This window comes from Arvicola amphibius, chromosome 1 (assembly GCF_903992535.2).
Source record: "Arvicola amphibius chromosome 1, mArvAmp1.2, whole genome shotgun sequence".
In the NCBI taxonomy this organism is placed as follows: Eukaryota; Metazoa; Chordata; class Mammalia; order Rodentia; family Cricetidae; genus Arvicola; species Arvicola amphibius.
The window spans coordinates 98,790,001-98,800,177 of NC_052047.1; the positions used below are offsets into that span (position 1 = coordinate 98,790,001).

At 58.4% G+C, this 10,177-nt stretch overlaps 1 protein-coding gene across 2 annotated transcripts; it reads right to left on the reverse strand.

The window, feature by feature from the left end:
* Positions 1-983: 983 nt before the first annotated feature.
* On the reverse strand, positions 984-9,965 carry Matk (megakaryocyte-associated tyrosine kinase). Of its 2 annotated transcripts, none has more exons than XM_038337758.2 (13): positions 9,917-9,965; positions 5,245-5,304; positions 4,525-4,638; positions 4,327-4,442; positions 4,022-4,241; positions 3,640-3,733; positions 2,949-3,014; positions 2,386-2,485; positions 2,205-2,289; positions 2,051-2,124; positions 1,764-1,959; positions 1,426-1,512; positions 984-1,343 (listed from the first exon to the last, which is right to left on the reverse strand). In XM_038337758.2, exons 2-13 carry the CDS (start codon positions 5,251-5,253, stop codon positions 1,104-1,106), a joined length of 1,401 nt encoding a protein of 466 aa, XP_038193686.1. In that variant the 5' UTR covers positions 5,254-5,304; positions 9,917-9,965; the 3' UTR covers positions 984-1,103. The 2 variants fall into 2 exon arrangements, with proteins under 2 accessions (XP_038193686.1, XP_038193676.1); XM_038337748.2 differs by lacking the exon at positions 9,917-9,965 and adding an exon at positions 5,471-5,692.
* Positions 9,966-10,177: the final 212 nt, after the last annotated feature.

The window sequence follows — 10,177 nt, forward strand, 5'->3', positions numbered from 1 at the left end:
GCCCTGGGCTTTCAGGCCCTGCTCTCTGCCTGGAGCACCTGGACCTCCTCCTTCCCCTTGGTCAGTGTTTGCCATACTGTTGGCATGGCAACACCAGCATGGGCCAGAGTGAGTTCCCCAGCTCTCCGTAGTTCTTGCTGCAGCGTGAAGATGCCACTGAGTTTAAGAGGGAAATCTTGTGTCTTCTTGACTGCTTGGTGTCAGCACAGTATGTGGGTATTGCCACACCTGTGGACGGGCCAGCAGGGGGTGGGTGAGTGGCAAGGTGGAGAGAAGCAGGGTGGTCTGGAAGGTGGGGAGTTGGTGGTTGTGGGATGGGCCTCGTTGGTAGTAGGGATGTGAAGGTTGACAGCGTCCTGTCTGCTACGCTCTCAATGTTCCTGACACAGCCTTTGACCTCCAGCTTGGCTCTACTTTGATGTCTGAAATTCCATGGAAGAAAACCAACTTGGCCTTGGATCCAGAAAGTCTGGGCCCCTCTGCGCCCTCTCACCTTCTCTATGGGCAAGAGACTTGCTATCCTGGTACCTGTCCTTCTGTCCTTCTGTGACATGGACATCCCTCATTCACCCCACACTGTGAGATGGGATGTGATCTGAATGCCCCAACTTAGTGCTGCTACGGGGGGGGGGGGGGGGGGGGGCTCTAGGCTCTCTTCTGTAGCACCTCCTTAGCCTGCAGTGACTCAGGCTCCCCAGCAGGTGCCCCTGGGTCTACTGAAGATAAGAGAGGATGGAGGAGGCAAGGCCCTGGGGGCTGATGACAAGCAGGTCCCCAACCCGGCTATTCCCCAGAGGCCCCTAGCCTCACAGGCTGGCAGGGGCAAGGTACAGTAGGCAGGGACTTGGGGCAGCATCACAGGCATCAATAATCATGTGGACTCAGGACAGTGGGGGCAGGTGAGGCCTGCCACAGCCAAGTGCAGGGAGCCCGAGCAGCTGGTGGCAGACGCGGGCTTCACAGAGACACAAATGTACCAGTCCTTCTGATCACTCTTTATTGGGTGTCCTGGTTGTGGGGGTTCGGGGACTCTGGAGCCTGCGCACTGGCCCATACTGGTGCTGTGACCGTGAACCTGTGTCCTCTTGCTCCCTGCTTCAGGGTCAGGGATCCTGGCTCCGTGGGGGAGCTGAACCCTCAGCTTCCTGTCCTGCAATGGGAGCTGCGGTGCCCGCGCTGCGGAGCTCGCGGCCCAGCTTCTCTGCTATTTTGCGAAAGGGAGGTCTGCGTGCAGGCTCGGCCTCCCAGCAGCTGCCCATGAGAGTGTGCACAGAGCCTGGGCAGCCGTCGGGGGGCTCCATGCGGTAACCCTTTTCTACAGCCTCTGAGACCTCCTTCAGCGACTGCAGACACAGAGCATGGAGCGTGGGTGGGAGGTCAGCAACATAGGATGCACAGGGTACCCCTTCCCAGGGCGCTGCTCACCATCTTGGGGTACGGAGCTCTTCCATATGAGAAAACTTCCCACAGCAGCACCCCAAAACTCCAGACGTCTGATTTGCTGGAAAACCGCTGTGGGGGCAGAGGTCAGGGTGAGCAGGAGCCTCGTGGCCTCTCTGGACACGCTCCTAGGCTACTCTCCCCTCCATGCTAAGTCCGTGCCAGAAGGGCTGCCCTGTGCCCTGGGGCTCACTGGAGGACCCATTTTCCCTTGACGCTCAGAGAGGTCGAGGGATATGTGTAGGGTCACACAGCAGTCACAACATCAAGCTCCCTCTGAGGAACCCCAAAACCTCAGACGGGTGGAGTGGAACACTGCTCACCCCATTCTTGAGAGCCTCGGGTGCTGACCACTTGACTGGCAGCCGGCTGGAGTCCAGTCCCTTCCGCTCAGCCTTGGCTAGGCCAAAGTCACTGACCTTGGCCACCAGGTCCTCAGAGACCAGGATGTTGCGAGCAGCCAGGTCCCGGTGTACCAGCTTCTTGCCTTCCAGGTACTCCATGCCCTCAGCAACATGTCTAGGGACAGACAAGGCCAGTCACCCTGCACTCAGGCCTCAGTTTCCCCTTCAACTTCAGGACCTACCTTCCCGGAAGGAATGTCACTTACAGGGAAAACTGCAGGAGCTGAGATGTGCTCACGAGGGCGCGGCCCCGCGTGCGCAGGAAGTTCACCAGGTTGCCCTGTTTGGGGGGGGAGGGACCTGGGGGTCTCCAGGCTGTTGGGCCACCCCGCCCATCCACCCATCTGCCACCCCACACACCTTGCTCACGTGCTCCATGACAATGTACAAGCCGTGGTGCAGGATCACGCCTAGGAGCCGTACCAGGTTCCTGTGCTGCAGCTTTCTGGGGGTGCGGGGTGGGGCAGGAGGTGGGGGGTGGTGGGAAGTGAGTACAGACCGGTACCCCAACCCTGGGACCCAGCCCCACCCAGCCACTCACGTCATCACGGCCGTCTCATCCAGGAAGGCCTGGGCTGTGACGTCACACTTGATGTTCTTCACGGCCACCTTCTGCCCCAGGTACTCACCCTGCAGGACGGCTGTGTGTGGGGGGGTGGATAGAGCTCAGGACCACCAGCAAAACAGACAGACCTGCTGACAGCCCTGCCTAGAATCCTCCAGAGAGGGGCTGGGGGCGTGGTCAGGGTGGAGCCCCGCCCAGAATCCCCAATGAGGGACTGGGGGCGTGGCCTGGGTCTATCCCCAGTCCCCAAAAGAGAAATAATTAATGCAAATACAATGGCTGTCTCATTATTCAGAATTCAAATTTCTGTTCCATGAAGAAGCCCACAGGTTCTGCCCATGTTTGCATAGTTTCCAGCCGCTCGGGATGGACAAGGCATGGTGACCGCGGCGTGTTTACTGTCCTCTGGTCTAAGTCCCGGATAATGCATACAGGGAAAGCATTCTGAGCAAAGCTCCTAGGAGGTGAAGGCGGGGCTGCGCCCAGCCACCTGTACAGCCTGGGGAGGTGCCGGCATTGCCTTCTGCGCCCCTCCTCACCTCCGAACTCCCCCTCTCCAATCTGTGCTCCCAGAGTCAGGTGCTGCAGATCGAGTAGCCAGCCAGCTGCAGGGGCAGAGAGACCTGGTCAGAGCCACATCCCGCTTGTGTCCAGTGAGCTGTGGAGCGCTAACATCCCCAGAGCTACGCATGTGCCCACCCAGCAGCTGCCCCAAGGCTGTATGGTGGACACTCCCCCCTCCCCCCCGGTGCCAGTTACAATCCTGCAAGCCACAGGCTGTCCAGGACGTCATCAGAATTCAGTCCCACGGGGTTCCCCGGACTTCAGCCCTGGCTTCAGGACCTCCCTCAGGGCTAGGGGCTGTGCACCTGGGCCCCTCCAAGCCACTGGGAAGGGATACACAGGTTCTGGAATATTCCTGATCTTGTCTCTGGCAGGCTTTTGCACTCTATACACACCCTGCTTCTGAAAGGCCCCCTCCTTCCCCCCAAAGCTCTCCATTCCCTAGCTCTAAAGAGTCTAGCAGGACAGACACCTCGTTCTACCCTGGGTTTGTCTCTGGGCCTCCAGGCCCCACAGGAGACATGTGACAGCCAGGCTTGGAAGACTAGGGCTTAACAAAGCCATGGCAGGGGCTTAAGGATGAGTGATTAAGGCTGAGAGGTGGAAGGCTGAGGTTGCCTCTGGGCTGGTGTGTATGAGAAGATCTCTCCTGGGTGACTGCCGTACCCTTTGCAAGCTCCTCCTCGGCCGACTTGGCACCCTGTTTCCTCTTGGGCTTCACCAGCTTGGTGCAGATGGCCCCCTTGTCCCTGGTGTAATGCTGTGGGGAGTGGGAGTCATAAGCCTCTACCTCCAGGGACCCTGCCCCTCACTCCTCCCACCACAGTCTCCACAGTGGGGTAGACAGAATTACTCCTGCACCAGGCTAAGGTGACTGGTTTCCATGGTAATAGTGGGGGTGCGGAATGGGAGGTGAGGGGGGCGATTGTTGTCCTCGTGAGACTCCCTGGAGAAGTGACCCCGGTTCTAGGGACAAGTGAGGCTCCTGGAGACCCCCCCACACTCCATCTTGCTACCCCTCCTGCTCCAGTGGTTTCCCACAGGTCACCTCCACCATGTCCATCAGATTACAGAAACACACGGCCTCGTCGATGGTGAGGTGGCCATCTCGATGCAGGACACGGTAGTGGATGACGTCTCGGCCAAAACTAACACACAGGACGTAGTCTCCGGGGTGACGAGCCGACTCCCGCACGAGAAACAGCCCGTCCTCGGGTGGCTGCAGCTGCTGCACAGCTTCCTGGCCCGAGATCTTACCGTGGAACCATCTGTGGAGACCCGTGGGGAGAGGATACAGTGTGGCGCAGGCGGATGGGGCCCTAATGCCACCCACCCCATCAGGGCACCACTCACGGCATGAGGCTGAGCTTGGGGTCTGCAGAGAGGGCCTCCCGCTGGCGCAGAGCAGTGGCCGCCAGCAACCCCTCCTGCCCACTGCCGTGGTGCTTGGCGCGGTACCAGCCCTTGTCCTGCACCGGGAGGGAAGGAGCTCGGGGAGTCTGTCCTGGCACCCCTAAATGCACCCCAACTGCTCTTCAGCGCCCCCCTCACCTCACAGGCCTCCAAGATGGTCACCATGTCGCCCTTGCGAAAGGCCAGCTCACCAGGCTTGGGGCGTGAGTTCTCACACTTGGTCATACATTGAGTCCCAGGGGCCCATCGCCTCTGGGGATGAGACAGAGGCCGGGGGATGTCAGGGACAGAAGGGAGCTGTGAAAATTGGGAGGGACAGGGAGACCTGGGAGAAACTGGGAGCTGGTGAAGACAGGACAAAGGAATGGTGAAGACATGGGCCAGTAGCCTAGCACTCAGGTTGCTGAGACAGGAGGATTCCAGACCAGTTAAAGGCCAGCCTGGGCTGCAGTGAGACTTTTCTCAAAAAACTAAAAACTAATTCTGGGGGTGGTGGCCCACACCTGTAGTTCTAAAACTTGGAAGGCAGAGGCAGGTGGATTTCTGAATTTGAGGCCAACCTGGCCTATATACTGAGTTCCAAGCCAGGCACATCTGCATAGTGAGACCTGGTCTCCAAAGCAAAATAAAACAATAAATAAGTAAGTAAGTAAATAGATAAATAAAAGCAAACTTGGAGTGGATGGAAGGGATACTGAGTCAGAGATAGAAAGAGAAATAGAGAGACCAGAATCACAGTCACATGTAGAGGCCTGGGTGGCCAGACTGGCCCAGTCCCTGGGGGAATGTCAGGGGTGGGAGCTTGCCTTGGGGCACACGCCCTCCCCCAGGACAGTTGAGGATGGTCTAGTGACTCACGGTTGGCATCCTAGCTGCGATAGGCGAGGGGTGCCAGGCTCGGAGGAAGCGAGGGCTCACCTGTGGAGGAGTCAGTGTCACGCTTAGATGTCCCAGGTTCAGTTCCTTCCGCTGGGCCTGGCCGGGTGGAGGCAGCACCACGAGGCAAAGAGCCTCCTCCATCAGCCCTCAGACGGCTTAGGTAGTGACCCCCTCTGCAGCCCAGGCTTTGGGAAGTTATCTTTACCCGAGGGAGGTCCTTAGACTCCCAGCCATCAAAGGCCAGCCAGGAGACCCCAGAGCCTTGCCCTGCCATTGCTCCGGAAGGGAAACTGAGGCCTAGCGGCAGGAGTGTAGGGATCCGATGACTCTGGTGGAAGCCAGGGTTGTGTGTGGGGAGGACAGTGCCAGGAGCTGGGCCCGCAGCTTCCTCTTTCCTGGGCCGTGGGCAGGGGCGGTGACTCAAGGTCATTCCCGGGAATCTGACCCTGGGTGGAGTCTGGGAAGGCCTGGCTCCTACGAGGCTCCTCAGGTCACCAGGGGTCACTAAGGAAGCATCTGGAAGGACCCACACGACCCCAGCAAGGACAGCGCAGGGCAGTGACTGCTGGGGTACCCAGCTGGTGCCTGGCAGGGGCCAGGGCAGGAGGTTGGGGTGCGCTTCTGCCCTCGGGCTCAGTGGGGTTTGCAGGGCAGCTGCGCGCAGGCGGAGGCGCACGTGCATCTGGGCACAGGTGCCACCCTGCCATGAGTGTGTGCACGACACGGGTGCCGGCTAGACACGGGTGCTGGCTAGACGCGGGCACCTGTGCGTGTGTCTGCAGCACACATGGGCCCTGCAGTGACCACCAGGGCGCGCGCACTCAGAGACGCGCACGCCGCACCCAGAAAAAAAAATACCCAGCCTTGGCACCTGACGTCCCCGGGTCCAGGACCGTTTTGAGGGGCGTCCCCTCTCCACCCGCGCGCACGCGCTCACCTGCTCAGGGCGCAACCCCGGGAGGGTGCCCGCCAGCGGGTCGTGCGCCCCAAGGCTCAACTCGGAGCAACTTGCTCCGCTTCCTCATTTTGGGGCGAGGATGGAGGGGACCCGGCTCGGAGCCCCTGCGGGTCCTAGCGCCGGCCGCACTGCGGGCCGCGCTACCGCCTCCTCCCGCTCCGCCTCCCGGGCGGGTTGCTGGGTGCCGGGGTGATTGGTGCCCGATGTTCTCTGGGTCCTCGCTGAGTCCCGGCCTTCCATAGACCACCCTGGAAAGGCTAGGAGCGCGGAACGGCTCGCGCACGCGCAAGTACAAGGAATTGGAAGGAGCTCCCTGTGTGGGGAGGCGATCAAGGCAAGCAGCTCACAGCACAACGACCTCCACGCTGCAGTCACGGCCTCTCAGCCTGGGCCTCCACTCCCCGCTGAGCTGTGAGCCTGGCCCACGCACATACAAGTACTTTCAGAAATGCCAGGCTCATTCTGCTGTGGGGCTCTCGAATGTTTTCCCAGAACTCAGGAGGCAGAAGAAGGCAGATCTCTGAGTTCAAGGCCAGCCTGGGCTAGAGAGCTGCATGGTGAGACCTTGACTGTAAAAAAAAAAAAAAAAAAAAAAAAAAAAAAAAAAAAAAAAAAAAACAAAACAAAACCCAGAAAACAAAAACAAAAAAGAACGAAAAAACAAAACAACAAAAACACCAAACAAACAGAAACCGAATAAAATTAAATAAAACCTATTTAACTAATTAAGAAGAGAGCAGGGGTGGGTTGGGGCGGCTCAGTAGTAGCGGACAAGTCTGGACAAACGTGCCCTCATGGATGGCTGTGAGACCACAGCCACAGGTCTCCAGCCAGCCAACCTAGGAGCCATGGGCCAGGGAGGACCAGAGACTGCAAACCAACTTCTGCTCTTGGCTGACCCTAATTGCTGAAGACACCACACGTCTGAGTCACAGGAACTGACCCGGAGGCTTCCTTCCTACTGCCTCCATCACGCAGCTCCCACGCTGCAGGAGATACCCACAGGTGCAGCCGTGGCCCAAACTTACGCGGTAACTGGCTGCTTTCTGATAAGATCTGACTCCTTCTGCACAGGCTCCATTCATGCGGTGCTGGGGCCTTACAGGCCGGAGCCGGAGCCGGAGCATCCCCACAGCAGGAGGAGCCTGGCCTTTCTGAAAGTACTTGTATGTGCATGGGCCAGGCTCACAGCGCAGCAGGGGGGTGGAAACCCAGGTTGAGGGGCCGTGGCTGCAGCGTGGAGGTCGTAGTGCTGTGAGCTGCTGACCTCAACCGCCTCCCCGGTTGCTTTGCCAAATGGACTTTGTCCAGATGTTTTCTCTGGTACAGCTGGCAAAGATGCAGAAAACCAGACCTGGGGCTGGGGGCTCAGTAAGTGGCACACTGTGGTGTTATAGGCCTGTCACCCCAGCACTGGGGAGGTAGAAGCAACCGGGAAAAGAGTTAAAGTCAGCCTCAGCTACGGAGTCAGCCTGAGGCCAGGCTGAACTACCTGGGACCTTGTTGAAAAAAAAAAAAAACAAAAAAGTAAAGCTTTTGTGTTAAATGATAATAGTACTGTCCCTGTGGGTTAGAGGGAGGCTGAGGCAGGAGGATGGAAAGATCAGGAGGGCACTGCCTAAAACAAACCCAGGCCCCATCATCAGTGGCTTTGGGCACTCTGGTCTTGGCAGAGCTGGGGGGGATCTGAGGTGTGGTTACCCTCTCATTGGGGGCCCCGAGGCAGTGATTCCAGGAACACTAAGGATCCATTTTCGTTGGTAAGCTGTTGCAGTTGCCTGACAGACGTGCTGAGCCACAGAACGAGCAGAGGAAACACCACAGCCAGGAAGCTCTTGCCCACATGTGGCACGGCTGACCACAGCCCTATTCTGTGAAGCCCTGGACACTTGACGTGGGACAGGAACGTGTTTAAGCAAGTTTTTCACGCCGCAGGGGGCTGGGGCTGGGCTCATGGGCACAGCACTTGCCTGGTGTGTACGAAGCCCTGGTCTCTACCCCAGCACCATATACACCAGGTGTGGTGGTATGCGCCTGTCATTCCAGTAATGGGGGAGACTGAAGCAGGAGGGTCAGGAGTTCAAGGTCAGCCTCAGCTACCTGGGATGGCTACGTGAGTCTCTGTCTAAAGAACAGGTAGAAAGTGCCCTAACACTTCTCTTTAAGACACTTTCATAGTCCAGGCTAGCCTAGAACTGGCCATGCTCCTGCCTCAGCATCCTGAGTGCTGGGATGACAGGTGTGTGCCACCATGCCCGGCTCTCCAAATGGATTTTTATAAAGCCACTACTTTCAGAGGTGTCAGGAGCTGTCTGCTTCCCTGTGCAGGGAGCAGACATTGTGCCCATCTTGTAGATGGAGAAACTAAGGCCCTGGCACTCACCGCCATCAGTCGATGCACTGGGGACACTTAGGCATCTCAGTTGCCATGGAGATGCCTCCCCTGCAGCCTGCATCCCTGGCCAGATCCTGCTGCCCCAATTAACACGCCTTTAAAATTAGCTCTGCTTGGTGCTTCTCATGCTAGGGGCCTCCCAGATTCAGGGAAGGACCAGGCTTCCTGCTGGGAAATGAGCCTTGCTCTCTTTGGGGCCCAGTTGCTGTCACCCACTACCATCCTTTTTAGTTTTTATGGCAGTGTTTCACTGTGTAGCCCAGGCTGGCTCAGGACCATACAAGAACTGGCGATAGGAGTTGGTTTCCTGTCGTGTTGGCTGAAGAAGAACGGGGATTAAAATAATATGCTCATAGGCCACCCACCCGCATCGCGTGTCCAAAAACCAGGACACAGAGCCGGAGTGAGAACCCAGAGGGTGAGGCTGTCCCACGCCTGCATAGACTCTCTGTGACACACACCATGAAGAGAGACTTCCGAGGGTTGGTCTCTGACCACAGCCTCACACACATGCCCACAACCACACACGCATGCACACAGATAAACTTTGCTGTTGTCTGAGACAGGGTTTCTCTGTGTAGCCCTGGCTGTCCTGGAACTCGCTCTTGTAGACCAGGCTGGCCTCGAACTCACAGAGATCCGCCTGCCTCTGCCTCCCGAGTGCTGGCATTAAAGGCGTGCGCCACCACCACCTGGCAATATCCAAAATTTTAACAAATACCTGTGACATGAAAGTCACTTTTCCCCATACAGTTCCACATGCAGCTCGGCTCGCTCACTCCCACTGCCACTGGCACCGTTGTCCCCATCCCACACTAACTCCATGCCCTCCCCTGCCCAGGGCCCTCACTGAACCACTTCCTATCTCTGTGGGTCTGATGACACCAACCCTGTGGTGTGTGGCCCATGTCACTGGGCATTCTGTCCTCCAGAGCCACCTGCATTCGAGCAGGGGTCAGAACGCCCTTCATGGCTGTATAATATTCCAGGTAGTGGCTGGACCGCGCCATGTGTGCCCATTCATTCCTTAGAGAAGTCTTTGGTGTCTCCTTGGCCAGTGACAACCACGCAGCGTTTTATTTTCAAAACGTCAGTGAACATGGGACGGGCGAGGCCCGCGGGGGGCTGCGATCCCCCTCCTGAGGAGCACCCGTCCTCCGGCTGGCTCTTACTTCGAGCCCTGGCGATCATCGCCCTTCCTGAGGTCAGCAGTGACCTCCTGCAGGCAGCCATCTCCCCAACCCCTCCTGCCTGGACCGCGGCCCGCCCACACGCAGGCGTCACCCGCCCACACTCACCTTGTCTCCTAGCAACGCTCCCCTGCATCCGCAGCCCGGGTCCAGCTCTTCCTCAATACCCTGGCGCTCGGTTTCCTGCCTTGTCTGGGGTCCAGCCTTGTGCCCCTGACCCTCGGTTGGCCTGCTGCGGAGTCCCCTGCCCCGCGGGGACAGGACCTGGGCGGGACGGTCAGTTGCTGCGGCTCTTCGCGGCTTCAGGGAGCTGCACAGCCCAAACAGGACTCCATCTGGACTGAAATCACCAAATGCTGGATTTGTCGC